At 44.4% G+C, this 25,195-nt stretch overlaps 4 protein-coding genes and 1 non-coding gene across 11 annotated transcripts in view; 2 read left to right on the top strand and 3 right to left on the bottom strand.

Annotated features, from left to right (window-relative positions):
• Positions 1-5,489: 5,489 nt before the first annotated feature.
• Positions 5,490-11,143, bottom strand: LOC125764916 (zinc finger FYVE domain-containing protein 9). 2 transcript variants are annotated; one of them, XR_007418495.1, is made up of 6 exons: positions 10,993-11,143; positions 10,584-10,811; positions 6,741-10,522; positions 6,506-6,667; positions 6,182-6,429; positions 5,490-6,102 (listed from the first exon to the last, which is right to left on the bottom strand). XR_007418495.1 is itself a non-coding variant. In XM_049429626.1 (5 exons), exons 2-5 carry the CDS (start codon positions 10,669-10,671, stop codon positions 6,268-6,270), a joined length of 4,194 nt encoding a protein of 1,397 aa, XP_049285583.1. In that variant the 5' UTR covers positions 10,672-10,811; positions 10,993-11,143; the 3' UTR covers positions 5,490-6,267. The 2 variants fall into 2 exon arrangements, 1 of the variants encoding a protein (XP_049285583.1); XM_049429626.1 differs by having other exon boundaries at positions 5,490-6,429.
• A 146-nt stretch (positions 11,144-11,289) lies between these two features.
• On the bottom strand, positions 11,290-12,219 carry LOC125765178 (protein UXT homolog). Its single transcript, XM_049430093.1, has 2 exons — positions 11,897-12,219; positions 11,290-11,813 (listed from the first exon to the last, which is right to left on the bottom strand). The coding sequence occupies exon 2, from the start codon at positions 11,802-11,804 to the stop codon at positions 11,361-11,363; it is 444 nt and encodes a 147-aa protein (XP_049286050.1). The 5' UTR covers positions 11,805-11,813; positions 11,897-12,219; the 3' UTR covers positions 11,290-11,360.
• A 658-nt stretch (positions 12,220-12,877) lies between these two features.
• Positions 12,878-13,377, top strand: LOC125765191 (uncharacterized). The gene is made up of 2 exons (XM_049430107.1): positions 12,878-12,974; positions 13,043-13,377. The coding sequence occupies exons 1-2, from the start codon at positions 12,900-12,902 to the stop codon at positions 13,298-13,300; spliced, it is 333 nt and encodes a 110-aa protein (XP_049286064.1). The 5' UTR covers positions 12,878-12,899; the 3' UTR covers positions 13,301-13,377.
• The window catches only part of LOC125765166 (mpv17-like protein), a 137,145-nt gene continuing 125,297 nt past the window's right edge, over positions 13,348-25,195 (bottom strand). For all 6 annotated transcript variants that reach the window (XM_049430077.1, XM_049430074.1, XM_049430078.1 and 3 more), the window contains one exon: positions 13,348-14,094. In XM_049430077.1, the coding sequence (XP_049286034.1) occupies positions 13,503-14,054 (552 nt within the window). In that variant the 5' untranslated portion in view covers positions 14,055-14,094 and the 3' untranslated portion in view covers positions 13,348-13,502. The remainder of the gene's footprint in view (positions 14,095-25,195) is intronic.
• Positions 14,673-14,745, top strand: Trnak-cuu (transfer RNA lysine (anticodon CUU)). The gene has a single exon. It is a non-coding gene; the product is annotated as a tRNA-Lys (tRNA).

Here is a 25,195-nt window from a genome sequence, read left to right as displayed (position 1 = left end):
TCTTTATTAGCCCGGCGGAGAGCGCGTTGTTGAAACCGTTCGTAATTGTTCACCGTCATGTTGCATTGCTGATCATCATCACATCCAGACGTCATGCCCCCCACCGTAATCTGGGTACTGGGGGGTTCGGTTTTGTGGCAAAAGTACACTTCACACCAAGCGACGCGGTAAAGGTGATGTTTGAAGCAATAAGCCCTATTTTCGATCGCACCTATTGGGAAGAATTTTTATTAGTCGCGTTTTCCAAGGAAACGTCCAATATTGAAGAGAAGATTAGTCGTTTGTTAGGCGCATTTTATTAAAGATATTTATGAAGATGATAAGGTTAATCTACGAAGGGCAATTATTATTGAAATTATTGAGGTTTCATTCCAAGGCGAATATCTCAAAGCACTTTGACATACTTTTTTGATTAATTGTAAAAATTGGAATATCTTAAAGATTTACATCGTAGCGAGTTCGTCAGATATTTGATATTTATTAGGAACTCTACGGTTATGGCATCTTTCGGTGTGTGTCTTTCCATAAGGACAAAGCTGATCGCAATTATGATTAGGTTTTCTATGATTTCTGGAATTTCCAACTGGAATTTAAGGAAGAATTCCAAACTCATTTTTTTTTTCATTTTGCTAACAAAGGCTAATAATCTGGAATTCTGGAATCCCACTACTCTCCTTAAAAGCATTCTCAAAGTCAGCAAAATAAAGTTTAGACATTTCCTGAACTTCCTGAATTTAAAAAAACTTCATATATCTTTATGAACCTTGGGAAAGTTCATTACGTTGGTGATTTAAGTTTGGAAATGTATATGCTAAAATATCGTAAAAATGCAACAAATGGCATAAACTCTTTGGAGATTTCAACTTAGCAAACAACGAACTTCAAGGGTAGTGCAAAACTGTTTGAAAACAACAAATTCTCATTTTCACAGTTATAAGATGATTGAAAACGAAGAGTCCAAAACATTCAAGAATTCTTCAGATTTGCAAGATATTTTATAAACTCTGATTTAAAAAATATTATTTGGAGTGCTAAAGCATTTATGCACTCACTCATTGGAATGAAGATGAGAAAGTGATTATTATTCATGAAAGTGTAAAATAAATCCAAACTTCAGATAAATTTTGCCATGCCTGGCAGTACAACTTTCACGCAAAAACAAATGAAACAAAGACACAAAGCAGGAGCATTAAAGTATCCCAATGTAGTGCCTTCATTTTCTCTTTTAATCCCTTTTTCTTTCCAACCCTCTTTTTTGATCGATATTCGCTATTCCAACACAACACCAAACACGCTCGCGACGCGAGGAAAAATGCATCCTAGATTGTGGCCCACGTTTTCCCACCATTTACTAATTGAGCGTAGCACCAAGACCGGCCCCCTTCTTCGAGCTGTCGCTGTGATAGAGGCGTTCCGGCTAGAGGGTGCGATCGTGCCACACCGATCAATCTGTACGCGTACGCCCCAACATCGGTCCTGTCCTTCTTCTTATCGTCCTTAAATCTCACCGCTAAAGGGAGTACACACCACACACAATCGGACACAATCGGACAGGTAACGAGAATGCCCGGCAGTAACGCTACATGGTGGATGGAGTTGGCCCAGCATCCTCCACAAACAGCTTCCTGCAACGGCAGATCGGCAGAAAGCTACCGAGCAGTGCATCTCAGCCGCGATGGGACGGTTCGATGCGCGTGAGATTAATTGAGATAATTAATTTTAATTATGAAATAAATTTTATCTTCATCTTTTCTCACTTCACTTACCGGCCGCCCCTTTTAGTGTGCGCATCTTGCACTCGGCACATCAACCGTGCGACGTGTTTTTGGTACAGTGGTGCGATAAGCCAAGATGGTCTCTAGTAACTATTCGCACGTGGCTCCAATCGCTTCTTGGGAAATCCGAAGAAGACACCAGAAGTTGCGGTAGCAACAAGATAACACACACCCAGGACACAAGCTTCTGAGTAGCTCCAATGGCTGAAAGTGATGTTCCTTCTCCGTTTCTAGCTGCCATCGTTGAGCGGAATTAAGAAACGAATTAAAACTTCACTTTACGCTTTTCTTTTCACCTCCACGTCAGACAGCGTGGGGTGAATCAAAAATCGAACTGAACCCTTTTTTTCTGCTGCAGTAGCAGTGATTGATCTTCGTGCCATTTTGCGGGCCAATGTTCGATTCATACCCACCCACCCAGAGTGTGCACCATTCCCGATCGTTAATGTCGCTCGAAAACACGGCACACACACTGGGGGCACGGTCGAGATTGAGATAGCACCGGGAAAGAGTCTTACACCTCCGTATCATTCTCCACCGAAGCGGAGTAGCGCTCCCAAGCGATGATGATGGCCACCAACTGACCGTCTCCTCCGGGCTGGTGAGACACTTTTTCTCGCATGCTTAAAGTGACATTTTGACTGTTTATGGATTAAGTCTGCCAAGACCGGGGTGCGTGCGTCAACTTTACATTAGTGTCAGTCAGTCCGCACGGTCAGACCCTACTCCATCCAGTCCCCATCGGACACTACGCAAGAAAAACCTTGGAGACGATTAGCGCAACGGCGATACGATTGGCCGTCCGGCGAAGATTGATCGATCCTGCCCGGCAACCGAACAGGAGTCATAAATGTGCTCGAGGATCAGTTTTAATTTATTTCCCCTCTTTCGCTGTCGAACTCGCTCGTGCCAACACCCTCCCCAACTCGCGCCTTTCATTCACTATAGCACCACGACCGACTGGGAATGCATCCCCAGTTAAAGTCGCCACCGGACAGACGACTCGGGACACACGGTCACGAACGCATCGATCGTGGACAACAGATGCCAACCAATGCGCCTGGTACAAAGTTGGCAGGAAAATGTTGAAAATTCTTCAAACCCCTTTTGCAAACTGGAACTCCCCCCGGGGAAATGGGAGATGGGCCCCGGGTGAGAGAAGGGTCCTTTTGCATAATATTTGCTGCTCGAGCTGACTCTTGACTATCGCAACTATCTCTCTGCACGGGATCGGAGAGTCATAGGCCCCGGTATGACAATCGTTCATTTGCTGTTTGCTTGTGGGCTTTTCTTTCGCCGGTTTCGGAGATCCGTCTGTCTTGTCTGTTTCCCCCGGCAACCAGTGACAGTGGGTGTCAGACTATCTTGCGCTAGCGATCATCTTCCGTTGCCGTGAAGGGCTCTTGCATGCAACAAGCACACACCGAAAAATAAAAAGAAATGGAAGCGAAAGGGAGCGATTTCGCACCATCTGGCAACTGCCACTCCAGAAGAGGCATCTCCTTCTGTATCGTCTTCTAATCCTCATCCACAGGTCGCGACCGGGTTGTGTGTGTGTGTACTAATAAAACATTCGATATCTTGCAATGTTAGACGATGTCCTCCATCATCTTTTTGCCACCCGCTTTTTCCCTTCCTCATCATCCCAAGGCACCAGCAGGATCATCGTCATCGGTGTGATCATCGTCGTCATCTGTACGGGCTCATTATCGTCATGACTCGACGTGATTTGCAAGCAAGAAGGGGAAAGAGGGGTGAGGAGGGATGGGTGAGAGGAAGGCTGCAAAACGCCGACGCGAACCGCCGTTACGATCGCACGCGGGGAGATCGATGATCCTTAATAATAAAAAAAAGTACCGTTTCGTCCAATGCCAAGAGGATCGCCTCCAGCATTCAGCAACACCTAGTACTCCCAACCGGTGGCCGGAGGCGTCGAAGCGAAAGTGTGCTATAGGGGGCGCACATTTATTGTATGTCATTTGTAATGCCCGGGAGGAAGCCAGCCCACCCTTCCCTTATACCCTTACGAGATCGTACGGTTGTGTTGTATGCGTCCGCTGGTGGTTCTTGTTTTGTTTTCCTTCGGTCCTCTCACAAACCGTACCGCGACCGCTTATCGCGCTGTTCAAGACGCAACACCCGCTCACTGCAGCAGTTGCATAGTACTAGCATTCTGTTGTTTGGTTTGCTGCTGTTGCGCGATGATTGCTATTATTCTTGTTACGATTGGTACGCTGCAAATACCGCGAACCCCCTTACGGGCGAATGCGTTTGAGTGCAAAAGGGAGCGCACACCTTTTTTCTCCACCTTCTTGCTGGTCCTCTAGCCCTCAGACGTGAGGTAGTAGTGAGGTGAGTGTGCTTTGCAAAATCTTAAGCCGCTGCTGCTCGCCTGCACTATGATATGCAAATGGATTGTATACACTCTACCTAGCGAGCTTTTGAGTGATTGGATGGAATGCTGCTCAAGAGGTCACAGTTGCCGTTTGCCGTCGTTGTTCCGTTCGCTTTTCCCGCTTGTTTCCTTCTAGTACAAGATATACCGATCGTGTAGGTACGCAACTGCCCTTCGGAGTTGGAGCAAGCCCTTTAGAAAACATGTAACGCAGCAATAGTATACACACGGCGTAGAAGTGAAAGACCATCGGATGCGCAACGGAACCGTTCGGTAGGCAGCGCCCAATAGTTAATTATGCCGCGTGACTGACGTAATTATGTAGGAAGAAGTTACGGATTGCGCGCTGAGATTCATTTATTTGCCCTATTCCGCTATACAAGCATCACCAGCCGCTGGGAATTTGCCCTTGATGGCAAATGAGGCTTTATTGTGCGACACGATTCGACATTAGCATTTTGAGTTCTGATGAATGCTGCACTATTTAAAAAAAGGGATCTTTGTTGATGTCACGGATCGCAAGGAAATAGGTCGTTTTGTTATAATGAATGTGGAGATATCTGTTTTCTTCTGTTGGTTTGCTCACTGTTGAGCATGTTTGTGCTGACATGGCCAGGTTACCAATCCATTTCCAGGAATTTCGATTCTGGATTCCTCGACTGTGTTCAAGTATTGGACCAACGAATCTCAAGGAAATAGGTCGTATGCTATAACGAAATTGGAGATATCTGTTTTCATCTTGATCTGCTCACTGTTGAACACGTTTGTGCTCACATGGCCAGGTTAGCAATCCAATTCCAGGAATTTCGATTCGGGATTCCTCGACTATACCCATGTCTTGGACAAAGAACAACCATATTCTGGGTAGGGTATACATCTGTCATCTCCATCACATGCCCCAGTCATTGCATCCTTCAGGGTTCTGCCACCGCCAGGATGTCTCCACTGGGCAAACTCCACAGCTCCCAATGCACTCTAAAATAGCAAGAATGTTGGTGTTCTCTGTCAGTAATGTTTCATACTCGTAGCCATATTGGACGATCAGACATCTCAAGGTGCGGTATATGCAGAATTTTCTGGAGTAGTGTTCATGATTCACCAAAACATTGCTCTACCGGATTTCCAGATTGTTATCCGAAATTACGATCGTACCGAGGAAGCAAAACTCTTGAAGTATGAAGCTTTCTTCAACCCAAAACAAATAGATGAGGTATTACAATCTTCAACTCAAAACAACATTACTGAAGATATCCTTTGTTAAAGCTTGATATATTCGATCGACGTATCTTTCTCAATAGGTAACTCATCATACGCACCCGTACGTTGTATAGTGGTGCACTCGTGTGCACTAATATATTTGCTATTATCATGCTTGCAACTTGGCCAACTTGCCGCTGAACGTAGTAACTATCATTGCAAATACCATTTGCTGCCATATTGCGTCAACCCGGTTGTCTGTCGGCACTAAAACTTCCAAATCATATATAAATATTCCTCTTCCACCGTCTACCTATAAACAGCTGACATAATAAACTTGTGACTGGCTTTCTGTTTCCTCATTTCAATAATTTTAACTATATATATAAGAAATATATATATCTATATCTATGTATATATGTATAATCTTTATACTCTATATAATTCACGGTATGCACCTGGTGTGTACGTTTCCATTTTTTTTTCTTCCTCTTCTATCCGGCGTCTTCACACGTCACGTCACCACCGTCTTTCGCTTTCGGTTTTGCTATGCACCCGATGAATGTGTGACTCGTCTCCGTTTCCTGTACTGCCCGGGCTAGCACTTGGTTAATTGGTTTGTTCGAAGCAAATACTACAATCACTCACTTTCGCTTTTGTCCGAACGAAAGTTGTTTGTTTTCCATGTACCCTACTCTATAACCACGTATCTGGTCGCCGGGTCAGAGCGTTACGCTAGAGGAAAAAAAAAACAAAAGTAGAAGCTTGTCTTCCGAAAACAACGTAACGTAACCCGCAACCAAAACCAACGTACACCGAAAACTCATCGTAGGCAGACGGTTATTGTGTGTTTGTCCAATATTGCGTCCATTAACACTCAGTTCTGGGCTCAGTTTTGGATTACTTGTCAAGAATGTGGAATATCAGTTCGAATACAATATCATGCTGGTCAAGATGCAGTGTCGTGGCCTGCCTTTGCAGCAATTCCATCACCGCTTGTCCCAACACATTTGAATACAGTGGAGCGAGTGCATTGCCACCACTGCCCGCTACGTACGCCATCTGGTGAAGAAAATTAAATTCATAATTGTTTCTAATAAAGTAGCTATCGAAGAAGCTTTGCCATCATTGCACATACCTCACCACGGTTGGAACTGATCCGTAGAGCGATTTTGGTATGACCGTTTGATGCCAGTAGGTCGAGATACTCGATCAGTGCCTTGCAAGCCGTTTTGGCAACCGTTTCCGAAACCTTCGACATGTTGATCGGGTCACCGGGATTGTTAGATTCTTCGTCTCCCTGTAATGGAACGGAAACATGTTACTAGCAAGAGCTTCCATGCACACATAAAACAAGCAGAATTAAGCCCAACCTTCAGAATAAAAACTTCCGTCCAGCGGATGATGTGATTCGAGTTGGAGTAATCCGTTCCCCGGTGTACCCGTATGCTGGGCACACCGTCGAACGCTTTCCGATCGATACATGAAGTAACGCCAATGTTAAAGTTCAGATCGTTCGACGTCCATTCGATCGACACCAGCTCCTTCTGGCTGTCGTCTCCCTCGGTTGGTCCGCAAACGATTTGATAATCTTTCATCGCCTTCAGCGCTTCCTTCACGAGCTGCAACTTCACCGGCGGTATCAAAACCCGCAGCCCATCCTCCAGGATGGTACACCTACCGGTCAGGCCCGAGTTCGGCTTGAGCGATCCATCCAGCACCAGAAAGCTTGCCCCTGTTACCTTACGCGGCTGACTCTCGATATCGATCGCTTGCGTCGTGTACTGTGTCGCTTCCGGGCATCCGGACTCCGTGTTCTGTATGCACACCAAGTGTCCATCGGCCAGTTTGCTAAAATTCCCACCCACAGCCATCAGCTGCTCGCTCGAACCGTCCACCACCTTTACCATCTGTTCGTACCGATTGCGCGGTATCAGTATACTCGTTTTGTGATCCTCAAGATGGATCACCATGCCGCGTACGCTCGGTATGGTGTAGCTAAAGTGCCGGAAGTCTGCCAAAAGATTCACTATCGTTTGGGCAATCTCCACGTACACCGATTCTCGCTCGCGTTCACTCACATGCGGACACGGATAGTACTGGTATAGTGCACCGAGGCGTAACATCAACCGCAGGGGCAGTATTTTAGCCCACGGTACCTCCCAGCGATGGATCAAAATTCCGATCAAGTACGGCGCTTCAGGTGCGATCACCGCCTTCATACATTGGTATGTGGGCCGCACATACAGAAACCCTCCATGATTCTTTGACCCGAGAAAATTGTTCGATCGTGCAGGCGAAAATCCAAGCTCCGTAATAATGTGACCCCGATCCGCTTCACAGTAGATCTCGTTCAAATGGACAAAGATGTCCTTCGGAAGTACGCGCGAATCACCCAACACGAGCAGTATGATGATCTCGTCCTGCCCGACGTAATGCAACCCACGCGTGGTGAAGTTGATCACTGTCCGATTGATGCAGCACGCCAAATCCACCACCGTCACCAGCACGTGAAAGTTCTTCTGTATCGCAAACGTGAGTGTCACCTCGCGCAATCCTTCCAACAGCGATGCATCATTTTCGATCTCGACCAGCTTACTCTCGGTAGGGCTGATGCGCTTCAACACCGGCGGCAGTTTGTTCTCTTCCGGCGGTATCAAGGACGTCAGCTGTCCTCCGGCACGTGGAACGGCACTTGCGTCCTCGTCCACACCGGGCGGCGTTTGGACGCGCAGCTTACGAGATCTTGGTGGCGAAGTGCGCGTCGGTACCGCATCCCAGTTCTGGTCAAGTTCGGTCAAATCGCACCCGGGTCGAATGCCGTCACTGAAGATAACGTTCTTATCTTTGCGCATGTTCCGTGGAGCTCCAGCACGCTTCAACACACCAACCGGGACCATCACCGAGATGGGAGACTGTGGCTGATTGCTGGCGGCCTGCTGCAGCGGTGGAATGACCGAGCAATATTCCATCGGATTATTTGGATTCGGCTGTCTTTGACTACTGGCACCTGCGGACGCCCCGATGCTTCGACCGTCTCCACTCTGCAGGGCGGCCATCTGATGCTGATCCGCCTCCATGGCCTGTTGCTGCTGAATGCTCAGTATCACATCACACTCGATACAGATACGTGCCTCAACGTCGCCCAAGTATTCCAACTTTGCCTTCAGACAGCAACAGGACGAACAGAGCACCTGACCACAAGCCCGGCAATGGTGACGTCTTTTGATGACGGAAAACTTTTGGTTACATTGCATGCAAAATTTGGTTGAGTTGTCCGGCATCCAGAACGGTTGTATCTTGCCGAGCTGTGCCTGGGCTGGGCTGAGCAGCGGTGTTACCGACATGGGAGCGGCAATGGGCGATTGAATCGGATCGGCAATAGCCAATCGTGAACCTTCCTCCACCATGCCACCGTGTGATGCCGCTCTACCTTCAACTGAGGCACCGAAATCATCCGAACTGGTGGAAGATAACGTGAGTCCCTGGTCGGGAACAATAATCCGCGACGAGGGAGGCGTATGACCCGGTGAGGACGGAATGTTACTATCCACCAAACCACTTTCGCTCACCACGCCATTTCCCAACTCCAGGGACGTGGGTCTCTCGGGATGTGATAGGCTCATCCGGTGAATTTCATCTTCCGGCGAGTCCATTAGACGTCGTTCCGACTCCGTTTCGGTACAGTCGATAAACTTGATCTCACTTCCATCTTCGTCCAATGGAAAGTCGCCCGAAACCTCGGTATCGGCCGGAATGGGAATGTCCAGTTCGGAACCCATTGCAAGTGCTCCTTCCGACGGTTCCACTACTACCGGTCCGACTGCTGCTGGGAGTGGTGTGGTCGCCGCCACTGCCGCAGTCGCTCCCATTGCCAAATCGTTAAACTCCAGCGTAGATGCTTGCGATATTAGATCGTCCTCATTTTCTCCCCGGGACGAACTGGGACTGATCTCATCATCGCTACGACTGTCGATACTGTTTTCATCGGCACGATCCTTCACGATCGTCGAGCTGTTTACCACCATCTCTACAGCCACACCCTCAACTTCCGGCTGGGATTGTACTGCCGGGTCCGGCATCGTGACCGAATCTGCGTCCGGTTTCGGTGGTACCGTCGTTTCAACATTCACACTACGGAAATCGAACTCTTCCAACTCTTGCAAGTAACTCTCCAGCTCCGTGTCGGACACATCGTCCATCGTCGATTCGAATCCGACCACCGGTTTACGTTCATCGTCCGCATCTTGCGGCTTTCCCGCCCGTTCCACGTCGTCCTGTGCCGTCGTTTCTATCTCGTCCTTCGCCACAGGGGCACCCTCCACAAGCCCATTCGCCTCACGCACCAACGGTGCTTGGCCACTCTTCGTGAGGTCAACGGCTACGATGGAGGAGATGGAAGAGATTCCTTCCAGGTTTATCACATCATTGCTCAGCGTATCCGAGTACAGACTATTCTTGTAGGAAAATGCTGACGTATCCTGGGCATCGGGCGCTGTCGTTCCCTTCCGTGCGCCTCCTTCGTTGGTGGTAGCCAACGTGGTCATCGAGGACGTGTCCAGAACGTAATCCTCGGCGCTTAGTGAGGACAGTTCCTCGGGAAGTTTTTCATGCCCATGGCCAAGGGCACGTTCGCCTTTAGCATCCTGCTTGTCAGCCTCCTCGCCATCGCTGCTGGACCCGGACGACGATGCCGATGACGATGACCTCGAAGAGGAATGTGCGGAAGAGGATGCTGACGATGAGGCTACTCGCGAGGAACAGCACGACACCGACGAAGCGGACGAATCGGGTGATGTCGTCGGTGAGGACTCGACATGCTGCGGAGAAGTTGGAACAGAGGATGACGTAGCTGCCGCCGACGACGTTTTTACGTCGGACGAAATCGACGATGTCGACGGAGGTGTCAACAGTGGCTTTCTTTCGCTCGGTATGCCCAGGTCGTGAATGTCATTTAGGATTGCATGCTTCGCACCACCCAATTCCGTACCGCCCGCGTTCACGTACTCGTTAAGACTGGAAAACACTGTTGACACATTAACTACGTTGGCCTTAAACTTTAACTTTTCCTGCGACACTGTGGCCGATCCCACCGATGCCTGCTCCGACGTGCCATTTACCGAGACACCCGGTTCTCGGGCACTCGACTTTGCGTCTGTAACAAAACACAAAGAGGGTCATCCACGGAGGCGATTATACACAAAAGCTATACTTACCTGATGTCTTTGTAACAGCGGCACTATTGCCATCGTCTTCATTCAGCTCTAGATCATCCAACACCTTGTCAATGTCCACCAAATCCATTGTGTGGGTTTCTCCGATGTATACAATCGGAACCGCCCTGTATGTGATCGATCAAGGACACTCGTTTGTCAATCCTTCCGCCCGAGCTAACACACTAGCGTTTTCATAGGAAAATTTACGCGATCCGCTCGACTTCCGCACTGCAATTAAAGAAAACATTTACCTGAAACAAAGTGCAGAACAAGTTCGATTACAGCACCAAGTTTCGGGTGCTCTTATCACTTGTGTTTACAGGGTGCGCTCTTCATCATGCCGCAACAGCCGCGGACATGCTTAAAGGGTTGTACTATGTTTTACCCACATTTGTAGCACAATAATTACCTAAATCTCCGACCAAAGACTATTATTACGCCGAATTATGTCTACACATATTTTTTTGCTTTTGCTTACAACCTGTTTATCATCCGTCAAAGAAATCAAGAACGGCAGGTCATGCCATGCAGGGCTCTTTGACATTTGTTTATATTTTAGAAAAATGAATCAATTTGACAGATTGTGTGGAAAAGTCCTTCTGGTGATGGGCGGGTCGACCGGAACATATCGGGTCGGAGTTAGCCTCATATCTACTCCTCACTCCTTCCCTGGTTTGAAATGTAAATTAAAACACACCATAACATTTGTTTTAACATTTATTTTATTAATAAAATATTAACACCATTCGCAATCTTCACCTTCGCCGCGTTGTTCAATCATCGATCATCGTGGATTGTGTGCAGCCGCTGTGAGTCTCCTATCACAAGAAGGGCCAGCTTGATGTTTGCCCTCGTTTCGATGCTTTTGTCCCGCACAACGTCGGCTTGTTTCGTTAGCACTTTAATTTTCATCTCCACAAACCGTAAAGCTTCATCGATTTTGAACTCCACGTACACCTTCAGTCCAACGTCTACCAGTATGTGATCCACATTGTCTGCGCGGGCCTTCATGAACATGTTTCCACCGATGTTAACCTGGGTCTTGAATCCTTCGCACCGGTCTTCTCCCAGGATAGTTTCAATCATATGCTTCAACTGTACATATTCCATAATCTCGCCATTCAACTGCTTCAGTTGCATTTCGTACACTCGCAGATCTTCCTTCAGATGTTCCTGGACGAAGTTTTCCACATTCTCCGTGGACATTCGATCAGTGACCATTTTGGCTACCTAGAATTAAGGTGAAATATGATAACTTTGTGTTAATCCCCTAGATTCCATGTAGCGAACTATACAGTACGATGTTTCCTTACTGTTCAAGCCGAAGGCCTTCCGAAGCCTTCCCAACAGATGGCGAGGTACCAATGAACCTTCACGAAATCTTCACTGTGCAAATTGCTGCTCAGTTCAGAACTGAAGACACCCTCAATGCTTAGCAGAGGGACTTAAATCGTACTACAATCACAATAGACAAAAATGCAACCCGGCTTTCGTGTGTTCCGAATTTTGGACGCAATTTGCAATGTTTACAAAACAACAAATGACGTTAGTGAATGATATCCCAAGCAACAAAACCCAAGATGCCCACTTTACAAAATGCTGCAACGGAAACATTTATGATAAAACGAATTTTTAACAGAAGAGAATAATATTGTGACTCTAATTATCCTTTATACAATTTTTTTTACAATTTAAATGGAAAATCATGACAGAAAACTTGCATTTTGCGAGTTTTGAAGCATTCGGATAACTTAATGTAGTTTGCGAACCCTGTAATTAAATACAGCACATTGCATATCAACAGGGGCAATAATGAACCTCGCTAGCGGCATCTGTATGCGATGCTTCATAACACCGCACTCTGTTGGTGAGATATGGTACCAAAGTGGTCGTTTTTTCAACAACAACGACAAATTTGAATTTTTCACGCCGTGTCCGTTGAACATCGAATTTCGCACGTGTCTGATTTGAAAATATTGCTGTACAGATACGGTTGTGCGTGTAGAATTCGTGTATCGTTCTTAACATCACACACTGAATATGTTTAAAATGTTAAAATTTGAATAACCTTGAGGACCGACTGTCGAACAAACAGTCTGATAGTGTAATTTGACTAGTATTTGCTCATAAAAATGCCCACCATTATTGGCAGTGGATCGTTTACTGTAATGGACACTTATTCACATGCTACAAAAGAGTCGCATGCACGCACGTTGATCCAATCTGTTTAGTGTAGATAACTGCAATTTCCTATAAAAACGCAGAAGTGTACGCGGAAGTGTTTCCAGTGTGAAAAGACCCAATTGTACGCGGAACATGGCTCATCCCAGTTTACTCGTAGTGGTACTGACGATCCTTGTCGTTTCGTTCAACGAAGCAGCAGGACGAAGTGTAAGACGCCTTTCTAGTTCTATGTTTCAATAAGTCCCTTTCAATATGTGTGTGATTCTTTCCACTAGTTGAATCGTTTGAGTCGTGACGCAGTGGCAGATGGCATCGAAGTAGAAGTGTCCTCTTCCGGTGAGCAAAATCGAGCAGCAATTCCGGTGATCAGCGACATTCAGCGTGTGGAGAAAATAGCCGATCTGTTGATATCGATCGGTGAACGTGTCATACCCGCACTGCTGGACGGTTTGGCCGAACAGGTTACGGCTTCAACGTCCGACCGAAGACTCCTACATCACGTCGATAAAATGGCTCCGGCACAGACGTTATAGCTTCACAAATAATAAATGGGTTCTTTCTTTGAGGGTGTACATAGCCATTGTAGGAGATAATTATGAACTATCTGTTTATTAGCACCTTTTTGTTGCGAACATTCATTTCAAACAAACTCTTTTCGGACTCAATCGCTCAACCTAAAATCGTTTCTAGCGCTAACGAAATATCTACAGTTCGAACGCGTTAGTAGTGGTCGTTCTACATCGCCTGTTCGATCGGTTGCTTCTTTTGACTCGTCTTCACGTACGCCAGGAACGTCGTCCAGATGAGACTGAAGAACCCAGCAACAACGATCTGGTTCTTCGGTTTGATCAGCGAAAAGTTCACCGTCTGTACGCACGGCCAGTAGAAGAACCCTACCTTGTAAGTGTCGAAAAACTTGGAACGCACCTCATCGCCCGCCTCCTTCTGTGATCGACGCTCCAGGATGCTCATGCCGTAAAAGAACAGCACGATAGCGAATGGATCGTAGGCGGCCTGCTCGGTGAATGCTTTCGCCAGCGACGACCGGAAGTCCGTCCGGGGCCACATAATGTTGGCGCAGCGCATCCAGGTGTAGAGCATCGGGGCAGAAACGAATGTCCCGTACAGGCTGTAACGCAGACAACGCTCCCAGTCATAGTTTTTGAACCGCTTACCCTCGAACGTCTGCTGTATGAGACATCCGATGGGCCAGAGTGCCGAGTAGGATATCATCCCCCGCAGGATCTTGTACTCGTTCGTCACCTCTACGATGAATTTCCACCACATGTTGACGGTCGGTAGGACGTTTGGCTAGGGAAAAGTACAGCTGAAAAGAAAAGTAACAGCAAGAGTCGTGTATGAGAAACAGGGGCGTACAACAATTCATGCACACACCAGCGCTATAAACGTTATTACACCACTGGAGTCAGAGCGATGAAAAATCAATAAACTTAAAGTAGGCCATCACCCACCCGGTTGCCCCGGGGGAGGCGCAAGTTCGCGACGACGCGTAAAAACCATCACACCTCCACAAGCGCACGGCCGTCAGCTGACTTCGACGGTGATGGTCGATGCAAGTTCAAGGTTTTTTCCCCCACCCTAACGCAGTGAGTTCGTCGCTTACGCTCAACGCATATTACACGGACGTGTAAGGTCTATCCTAACCCAACCAGTGTCTATCAATCGGAAATATTGTTTTTATACGCGTTTTTTGGGGATTTTTCTACTTTATTTTAAACATTTCTGAGTTGTATCATAAAAAGAAATAATGATGAAGTGAATATATCGAGATGAAAATAGATTTCCGCTTCTCAGTTAAAATATTCCAACTCGTTTCGATCATCATGACAGTATATGTATCGAGGTGTAAGCTTATATACCACATCTAGTGACCTCTCCCGACTAGCCCGGCTAGCTCAGTCGGTAGAGCATGAGACTCTTAATCTCAGGGTCGTGGGTTCGAGCCCCACGTTGGGCGCACGATTTCTTTTTTTTTCGTTGATCCATTTTCTTTTCACAGTTTAATTTTATATTGCCATCGTGTTAAAGTGTTAAAGCAAAGTGCACACAATTCGATTACTACTAGACCCCAAAAGCAACGAAGATTCTTAAATGGTCAAACTTTCATCATAAGACGTACGACATTAAATTAGATTTTTGCCTTTATCGATCTTCAAGTTTGCTGCACCCGGGCAGCACATAGTTTTGTGCATAGTGCAACTTTGGTTGGAAAGTTTTCTAATTTATGCCGTCCGTTATCTGCTAAACCACCCGCGGGGGGTAAGGAAATGTGTTCAAATAGGTTTTCCTGCAAGCCGCTAGGCGTTACGCTTTTCCGTTGTGAAGGTTGCACTCCTTTCGCCGAACCTTTTTGTGCCTGGTGGTAGATGCAGTAATTTAAAGAAATTGCAAAGCGCTTATTCACCACAGCGTTTCAGGCTGAGTATTCCCTCTGTATGTGGGAAGTTGTATGCAAATTCGGCCCGCCAAACGGTTTTCCAAGGGTTTCCAAGTATGATGGAAGGTGGGAAGAATAGTGATAGTCGTCCCCCCGTAGCTAGCTAAGGGTAATTCTTATCGGAGTAATAATTTATTATTCCTAGCACAGAAGTGCAACGGAAACTTACCCCTTATCGCTTCCGGGGGCTGGAATTCTCGGATGGGAACCCGCATCAGTAAAAACACCACCCGTGCATTGATTGTGGGCTGCGCTCATTTAGAGAGTGTTAAGTATTCAGCATACTCCGTGAGAAAACTGAGCTTCGGAAAAGTGCTTTTGTCATCGTTAGCATGATTCGGAATTTTTATGCATCATTTGCAGTTCCCAGATTTCAACTACGGTCACGGTAGGTGAGCTCCAGATCCCCAGGTGTAACGCTCACCCATCGCAGTACGTGTGCACCACGTGATAGTGATTGTTAGCAGCCAATTTTGACGAATTGTTCCCTGCAGCACCATCATCGCGGATGTGGCGAGAACACACCAGCCTTTGTGTCCCGGCCCGAGAGTGCACAACAACAAAAAGATAACGACAATGTGTACATGTCGAGGAGCAAAACTAATGGAAACAGCCGTACCAATCGACCACCGAGACGCTGGACGACTGATTCGATCTATTTATCTGTCGTATTTATCTGCCATCGTGCAAGACCGTCCGTCATCTCCCGCGACACACATGTTGTTCATGCCGGACAATACTCTTACGGTCTCCCGCTTTTCGTACGTCTGCTTGATATGTAGCACGATACGTAATGACACATTCCATAAAGGAATGGACTCGGCTGTGTAAGGAATGTGTGTGTGTGTCCGCCACATGTGGCACATTGCTAACAGCATAATTACATATTTACTTTTGCTCACTGACTTGCTACTTGCGGGATTTGAAAGTGGCTCGAGGATGCTTCTCACAATCAACCGGGGCCGCAAATTGAGTACGAATTGGGTGTAGAATATAAGCCCGGAAGGTAACCGTCCCCGGGTGCAATGGCACAACGGTTTGCAAGTGCCTACCATTTGTGAAATGGTTGCACCAACAGGGGCTGACCGGTTGGACAATATTCACCGAGTGGAAATTAAACTAATGCATTGACGTCAAAGCAAATGGTGGTTTCCTTATTATATATATGAATAAATCAAGCGTAACTTATTGTAATATCGTTAATATTTCATAGCAATGGTCAAATAAAAGATTTACTTTAACTATAGCAAATGATCTTTACTATATGAATCGAGCTTAATTATCTGTCTCCGATCTTGTCTGAAAATGGTTTAAATGGGGTTCAATTTACTAAATTTCCTTGATTACGTTGGCGTAGACGAAGGGAAATTGATCATTTTTAAGCATCTTCAGATGCAAATAATTCATTATCTTCTACAACTATTTCATTAACAATGACAGAAATATATGGCTTTGGTGGGACAAGTGCGGAATCGTCTACTATGAGTTAAAGCAGTTGAAGCAGAATACAAGTAGCATCAATTACAGCATAAAACAAAACAGTTTATACATTTATTTATATTTTAAAAATATAATAAAACAATACCATTTAATTGTAAATTTAATGTTTTTGAAAGGAACTGTTTTTGAAGGAATAAAACTCATTTAAATCCATCAAATAAGGTTCCATCTTCGAGATCTGGTTTCCGGTATCGGTCTGCTCCAACACGATCCTTCAGCACTTCGTTAGCAGACATTTGCTTTAATTATGTTAATCCAACAATGTTCAGGACATTGCATGCTGTTTGGTTCGCCAATCTTTCACCGCTTCACATGGCCGATTGTCACACAAAAAAAAAGGTGGGAGTCAAAAATTACACACTTCACGCATCACGCTTCATGTGAAAATGTGCAAAAGAAAAAAAAACTCTCACTCACAAATATGAAGGGTGTTTTCATATACGGTGTGAAAGACGGTGGCCACGTGCCACGTTCGAAAGGTGGTTGTGCGATGAATTATTACAATTTAAAGCAATCACAGCCGGGCTCACGGTACATTCATGCATTCTGGTACCATCACCGCGCACAGTCGGTGGAGAATTTTTGGTTTGCCCAGAAAGAAGGTGGAAAATTATCTGCCCCAGTACCTCTTGCTGTTTAGTTGGAAAATGGTGGCCGGTACACAAAGTGGAAGAGCGGTGTGTAGGTGTTTTTGCTATGAGGAGGGAATTGGGAATGTGTTGGGATGTGTCGGGGGAGGAGGGAAAGCGTCGCCAACCGACGCCGACGAGAGATGAAGGCACGTCTGTGTGCACACGGGGCTTCATAATTTACGTTCATTTAATCATACGAGCTGATGAATTAATTGTTCCGACAGCGATAGGCCGAGACAGCTGAACCACCAGCAGCAACACCAGGCACGTACGCAAAAGGCGACCGAGTAGGTAAAGTGCACTGTTATAAATTACCTTGGATAACCCTCGCAGCTGAAAATCGGTGGCCCACATTTTGCGACAGACCATATGTGTACGAGCGCGTACGTCCGGTCACATAAAGTGGGAATTGCAATGCGGTTTTTTGTTGTTAAATGAAAGTAACGTTAGGGTAGGGCTGGTTGTGTTCTTTGTGTACCGTACTGTAGCAAAAAGTTGCTGCATACATTGTGGTATAAATTATGTTACGGATTTGAAGAATTATTTGAGGAATTATTTGACAAAAACACATTCATATCGCATGCTCGGTTTGAAGAAGTGCTCTTTTGTGTGTATTTTCATCTGAGGATGATTTAATATTTTTGGATTTAAATAAAATTAAAACAAATTTTTGACTGGAGCAATGAAGTTATAGTAAAGGCCTCTTTAAGTGATGCAATTTTCGTGAAATTCTTTCGTAAAACACTTTATATCCACAGTAAAAATATTACCTCTCCAAATCTTTGGTTTAGATTTTTATACGGAACCTTATAGATAAGAATCAGCCCAGGTTTTTGACATTTGAAAAATACTGTGATATTTCGAGATATGAGGATACCTGAGATACGAGTGTTTTGAGATACTAGCAGCCGAGTGAGCGATATTTGCCGTTGAGATATGATCGAAAACTGAGATATGAGTATTTCCACTCTACATCGCTGGACACGTCCTCAAATTGATAAAGACTACAGTATCAATCTTTATACACAAACGGAATTTTGACAAGACAAGTGAGCCAAGACAAACGGAACATAGATTTGGATCATGAAACCATTCTTGTGAAAGACAAGATTCGTCAAATTTTTTCTTTCGTTAAAGCTTTTATGCTGCAACTACCGATGTGTCAAACCGTTCAAAATCAAAACAAAAAACCGTTAACAACTCCCTTCACTGTTAGCTTGAAAAAAGATTGTTTGTTAAATAATTGTTTAAAACATTTAAATGGTTTTCTCCTGCTACGTAAGTGATGATAGCAACAGTGATGAAGAAACAACGGAAGATCTGGCACAACAAAGCCGATTCCTTCGAAGTGTTATCGACCCTTTGCAACTTACCACCCAAGCGTGAGTTATGTATGCGAAATATTTGTGCAAAAAATATTTAACTTGTTCAATGCCGTGCTTATTAATTACAGATTAAGGACAAATTTTCTTGTGTCGAAGGAAATATTCCTTGACATTCAAGGAAAAGTTTCCGCCGGTTAAGGCAAAATGGCTTACTCCAAAGGAAATGTCGGAAGTTACGCTGGGATTTCTAGCTGAGGGTAGTTATCAAAATAAAAAGATTTCCATTTAGCGATTGCTCAATCCACTTCCTCCGTGGCGTTTGCCAAATGTTTGGAAATTGTGGAAGAAATTTCAGGGAACAAATAGATTAGCTAGGCTCCTTGTTGTTTCTAAATATATGCAATATTCTGAGCGAAAATATAAAATTATTCATATATAATTATATGCTGTTTGGATGTCTAAGTAGTTACTGGTGTCCGGTAACCATTCAACAACAGAAGCAGTAACAAAAACAGTACTTTCTTGAGCAGAAACAACAGTACGATGTGGCGGAATCTTGCCAGCCACAAGCAAACATATTTAATTTTTTTTTTTTCATTCATAAATGTTCATAAATTTATGTTTTTACAAAAATACTTGTTTATTCCAATAGTTTCTGTACTAAAATATAACAAAAATATTACAAACACTCTGAAATTGGCACCTTTCCGTGAGAAAAAGCTAACGGAAAGCTGTTTGACAGTTTCGGCTGTCCGTTTGTGTATAAGGATCCCAATCTTGGCAGTTTGTTTGTAAGCTTGCCTTTCGTCAAATTTTATTTTTCCAACAGATCACAAACACGACTGTCATGATCCAAACCACCCGTTTTTGACAACTTGTCTAGACAATTTGTGTATGAGGATTGATACTTACATCTCCAAAAAACTTTATCCAAAATCTGGAAAACTTTTTCTTTAATATATTAAAAAAAAAGATTTTTATTCTCAAAAGATCAGTAAGGATTTAAATTATTCCAATCTATGTTCTAATAATCATATAATGACTTTGCAAAATAATCCCGATCAGAAGTAACAGTAGCAGGCCCTGCTTATCAGAACTAATGGATAATCGTTGTACGAGCCTTAGCAAGCTCATTTTAATGAATTCATGATAATTGCAGTTTAAAATTACCCATTCGATAGAATTGCACTAAAACCATCTCCCTTCACTTCAAGTATACTTTTAGTCTCCTCTCCAACCCTTATACCCGGGGGGGGGGGGGGGGAAATCGCTAGTCTCCGCAAGCTTCAAAGCAGAGCATGGGGAATATAATGTTGCCGCAAGCACAGCCCATCGAACACACACCGTTTCACAGCGTGCGAGTTCGACTGTACGCATAAAAATAAAATATTTAATCAGCATGAAACCCTATTCCAACCGTTGATCCTGCACGGCCGGTCATGTCATCCACAATTCCCCGCTCCCTGAAGGTTTTGGGGGATGCAGTCCGCGCTAGAGGTGAGTTGTGTCATCCGTACCAACCTAACGCTCGAGTTGGTTTTCACTGTTTTATTAGTTTTGTCGTGGAACATTAAAAAAAGATGAGCAAGACAAAGTGCTGACTGGGCATGGAATGTGAAGTCCCCTGTTCGAGGATGCTTGCGTTCAGGGACTTTCATAAAATAGCACATACAGACACAGAAACGTGTCGCTTAGTCCATCTAGGGAATCGTGTACGGACTGCAAATCGTGCCACAGCTTAAAATGAATATAAAATTTCAAATTTCTCTCCCGCCAGCAAACGAATGGAGTGGTTTTTTTTGCAGAAGAGGCGTTGCAAAAAGTAGAATACTCACACAATTGTGAAATTAAGTTAGGTGAGGGGGAAAAAAGCGAATCGCCTAGACTAGTGCCGAGCGGAGCACAATTAATTTTGTACATAGGGAAGAAGGCTGTTAAATCGAATCATAATTAAAATAATGCAAATTCTGCATTTTCCTCCACCTTCCTGTTGGAATGAATATCGTCATTATAATCACGTTTGGGCGGTAATGTGCAATGCAGAAATAGTTTGTCCAACAAAGATACAAAAATATTTGAAACTTTTTTTTCTTTTTGCAACCTTTGCATCGTGGCTTCATTAGCAGCATAATAAGGGGGAGAACATCCTTCTCCCGGATCGAAATTGGCTTGAATTTAAATGTCCGTGCACACCCGTTCGTTGTCGTCGTGCTGGGCGCGAATGAGAACGGTTGTTCCTTCGTTTTTTCGCCAATATTTATGATTGCCTGTGCTTATTTATGGGGTATAAAATTAATTATGTTTAATGCTCATGTGATTTCACCGCGACCACCACGAAGTCACGCTACGGGACGATCGGGGCTTAGTGTATCTTCCGTTAACCTTCGCCCCGCTCTCGGTATCGTCTTACGAGGTGCGATAATGAATGCCTTTGCTGGTAGAAGAAAATCGAGCCGACTTCATGTGCTGCAAGATCACAACGTGCAAATGATCGATACCGACACGGAGCTCTCTCTCTCTCTCTCTCTCTCTCTCTCTCTCTCTCTCTCTCTCTCTCTCTCTCTCTCTCTCTTGTCAGAAGGTTTCTTGTAAGATCATTTCCCGGTTAAGGGTCGATTCTGGGCTGATTCGGAACGTATTGTTAACGGAGTTCACCTCTGGCCATGGCAATGCCGATGCACATAACCCGGCAAATGCAGCCACAACTCTACAAATCGCCGCTTCCCAAACAGCCGTGCTTTGAGTTTTACGAGCAAGATTGAGTTTTACGCTTCCACGGTACCTTCATTTCGGTTTTTGGTTTGATGAACCGATCGTCGTCTATCGTCGTTTCGCTAACCTGCTTTAAAGTTCTGCAATCTTCTGTACTTTACTTGCCCAGCGGCAACGTACGGAATGCGTTTTTACCAATCGTACACGTCAACCGTGAATCCAGGTTATATGGGAGGGTGATTATTTTGACATAAAAAGTTTTTTTTTCTTCTTTCTTAAAGTGATTTTTGGTTTTATTGTGCAATAAATTTATCAATGTACAGCAGGTCTGTAAAAACCCGGTCAGGATGGAAAGCATGTGCAGGAAACGATAATAACCTTAACATTTTGCCACTGACTTTAAAAGCGTCACTAAAAAACGAATAAATAAATACATAAAAGTTTTAATTTTGCTATTAAAAATGCAGTTGATAATTATTCAGCAAACTGGTTTGAGTAATTATGTAAGCACGTTCTTTTTGTTTTATAATGTTTTCAAGTAAGGTCTTCTATTCACTATTTTAATCTAAAAAAAAAAAAAAAAAAAAAAAAAACATTTCAAAGAGCATCTTTTTAGTACAAGCAAACATAGAAGATTTTCTTAGATATTGAGGAGACCATACAAGTTTTAAGATTAAGTTGGATTCTTTGTTTAGAAACTTGGGACTTATGATACAATTCGCCATTTTATTCCAGGAGTAGTTGTAAGATAGTCAAACAAGAAGACATTCGCTTCCGCAATGTCGTTGTGAATTGATTTATCGTATATCTTAGCTACAAGGGAGAGTCCTTGGAAGAGCTACAAGGGAGAGTCCTTGGGAGAACTACAAGAGAGAGAAACTACAATCTCGTAAATCATTCCGAAAACTCTGAAACATTATGTTATTGATACAACTAGTAACTTGAGACTGAAATTGATATCCTCTGGCTACCGTGCTTGAATTCTTGAAGGACATGCTAGAAATTTGATCTGTTGAAGTCTACGCTCCATGGGCGATTTTCCCATTACTACTAGAAAATAGTTTTAGTACATAGTTTGCCTGCTCAGGAACAATTTTAATATAAGATTTAACATTTAACTACATGTCTGAGTGATATTCCATAGCAGGTCTTCTAACTCTGTCTTCTAAAGACGTAAATATTGGAAGTATAAAAGAGATTGACCGTTTTATAATGGTTTGTAAATCCTTAAATTCAAATTTACCTATCCATATCGTTAAAAGCAAATAGCTAGCCGACCTAATTTATTGTCTACAATACCCTCCAAAGTCATGATAAGATCATTTACGAGCTACTCCACTATTCGCAAAAGCTCCCTTATCGTTTGAGTCATCTTCACGCGGGTCTTTTTTTTCCTTCTATTTGAACCCAACTTTTGGGATCGCTAATGTATACCGTCATATCACCGCATCGAAACCGCATTATCGCTGCACGTCGCCGCACATGGTCACAGGGCCACTGCCAAATCGCAGAGCAGCATTTCTTCTGCGCGGTCATAAATTTACGCGCCTTATCGCGCCTATCGCGGCAAAAGTTCGCGAAGCGTTCTCTGGCTGTTAATTACCAAACAGCCTGTGAAACACTGTGCTTCACCCCCCACCACCACGTTAGCCGGTCCAACCGGTACGACAAGCCCATTCGATAGTCCAAAATCAACGAACCTCCATCATCATCATCATCATCAACCTTATCTGTGTTCTCTCACGTGCGAAATCGCAGCACCGTGTACCGCTAGGCGTACTATCGGCGCAACGCGCAACATATGTATGGTACACTAGCGTGATCTGTGCGGTCTGACCTACGATTGTTATCGGCCGACACACCAACAGCTGAGCGGTTCATCACTCATCAGCTGATTGTCTCGAGACGTGGAGAACGAATGGTCATTCCCTTGGCATTTCGCACCAGACAGTTGGTGGACGGTCTGGAAACGTTCGCTTACAGGCGCCAGAAGTTTGTGGCAAGGCGTCTCCACTCACGAGCTCACGTACTTACGTACGAATGATAAGACCCCGTCGGCTTTGTCGCACATTGGAACCAGCACGGTGGCACCAACAGCAGCAACAGCAGCAGCAGCAGTCGCGGCAGCGATATTTAATTTAGCCCTCTTTACGAGTTTTATTTTTACCGCATGTCCGTTTATTACCGCTCTGCATCGCACATTGACACAATCTTCGATCGTCAGCCTCGTCATCATTGGTGACCGTTGTCGCTTGGGTAATGAATGAAATGAGCTCTCGTTAATTTCTTCTTGTTTTTTGCTCTCTTGCCTAGGGTAACCAGGTTATCGATTGTTGACAAAACAATTGAGTCGCGGAAATTGCAACCACACAATTTAAGAGTTGGGGAGACTTGTAAGTCCGCGTGTTTGGAAGGGAAGGTTGATGGTAGCGATCACGGGATGTAATGAGTTTATTGCACCGCTTACACACGCGGCATGTTGTGAGTTCTTGGCCAGTGGCAAAGTAGATGCTCGCTGGAAGCAGTTTCACAAACATTAACTGTAACCTTCATGTGGGTATGGTACAATTAATGTATGGCTCGGAATTGGTTGAACTTTAAGTGCTGGATTACGAGATTGCAGATAATCAGTGGTTGCAAACAAAGATCCATTACTCAATATGTTACTTGTTGTATTGCGTTGTACAATGTACTTCACTATACTTTAAGTTGAAGAAAAGACGTTACTTAAGAAAAAGGAAGTTATCTCAAAGTTCAAAAGTAACTTCAAGTAAGTTAGACATTCGACGTAAATTCTTCAATAAAAAATGAGTTTCACTTTAACTCAAAGAAATCCTTGATGAGAGTGTAGAATTTGTGAGTGGTGTGCATCTGATACATGAACACGTAGAGCTGTGCTTCTGGTTAAATTATGTCGATCACGAACCATAAACTTAATTACCTGCCGAGTGTTCTGCACACACACTCAAGTTGCAGTTATTTCCCATTGCAAGTCTTTGCCACCTCTCCATTGAAGTTTAGCTTCCAAGCAAACGAAGAAATGCTATACCAACTGCTTGTTGCAATGCACAACACCGGTACCAGTATGATTGTGATTAATTCGTTAGGTGTGTTCTTTCGACCATAACCTACAGCAGATGTATTTCGTGCCGTTGCCTAGACGAACGACGGAGTTCCAAACTCTCCGTGAAGAATAACTCTCCGGTACTTTATAAAAAGTTTCAAAACCATTCACTACTTACAGTGTAAATAATATAGTGTGACAGAAAATCCTCGAAAGCATCTTGATTGACTGTGAAAGGTAAAGGATATGTTTGTCTTTACCCTGCGGGTATTAATTACTTAGCCCCCCCTTCGCCCTTATACTTACAATGAAAAAGGCCCCCATTGTCGGTTGGACAGGATAGTACCGCTCTCTGTTAGCTTTGTTTACGATGTCCATTGTTTGGCTCATGGTAGCAATTAACTGCTATCTTCACACCCGTTTCTCACTTACCCTGGCCTGATCTGCCAAAGGCTGCAGATAGCGTTTGACGAGTTTGGCTGAATGGTTCCTGGATCGATTCTTCACATTATTGATGATGGGCCATCGAATGGTCACTGCATGCAGTAATGGCAAAAAGCTTTTGTTGCTTTTGCTGCACCCTTTTGTGTAATTTCCACAGATCCTACCGGAGGCTAGACCATATCTGACAATTGTTTACAGTTTGTGGGTTGTACTTCTATTTTCGGTTTATACCTTTTCTTTTTGGTATAATTTATATTTAGTTTTTGGCTGGAGCAGTAAGCCATACTAACGGA

Source organism: Anopheles funestus, chromosome 2RL (assembly GCF_943734845.2).
Source record: "Anopheles funestus chromosome 2RL, idAnoFuneDA-416_04, whole genome shotgun sequence".
Lineage (NCBI taxonomy): Eukaryota > Metazoa > Arthropoda > Insecta > Diptera > Culicidae > Anopheles > Anopheles funestus.
The sequence above is the reverse complement of the archived record's forward strand: the minus strand, read 5'-3'. Positions and strand labels throughout refer to the sequence as shown.

Excerpts from the sequence above, each read along its gene's own strand:
- LOC125764916 (XM_049429626.1), bottom strand. The coding sequence starts at position 10,671 with ATGGATTTGGTGGACATTGACAAGGTGTTGGATGATCTAGAGCTGAAT. Across the intron at positions 6,668-6,740 it reads CGGAAGTTTTTATTCTGAAG|GGAGACGAAGAATCTAACAA; the intron begins GTTGGGCTTAAT and ends GTTCCATTACAG. Across the intron at positions 6,430-6,505 it reads TCAGTTCCAACCGTGGTGAG|ATGGCGTACGTAGCGGGCAG; the intron begins GTATGTGCAATG and ends TTTCTTCACCAG.
- LOC125765178 (XM_049430093.1), bottom strand. The coding sequence starts at position 11,804 with ATGGTCACTGATCGAATGTCCACGGAGAATGTGGAAAACTTCGTCCAG.
- LOC125765191 (XM_049430107.1), top strand. The coding sequence starts at position 12,900 with ATGGCTCATCCCAGTTTACTCGTAGTGGTACTGACGATCCTTGTCGTT. Across the intron at positions 12,975-13,042 it reads ACGAAGCAGCAGGACGAAGT|TTGAATCGTTTGAGTCGTGA; the intron begins GTAAGACGCCTT and ends TCTTTCCACTAG.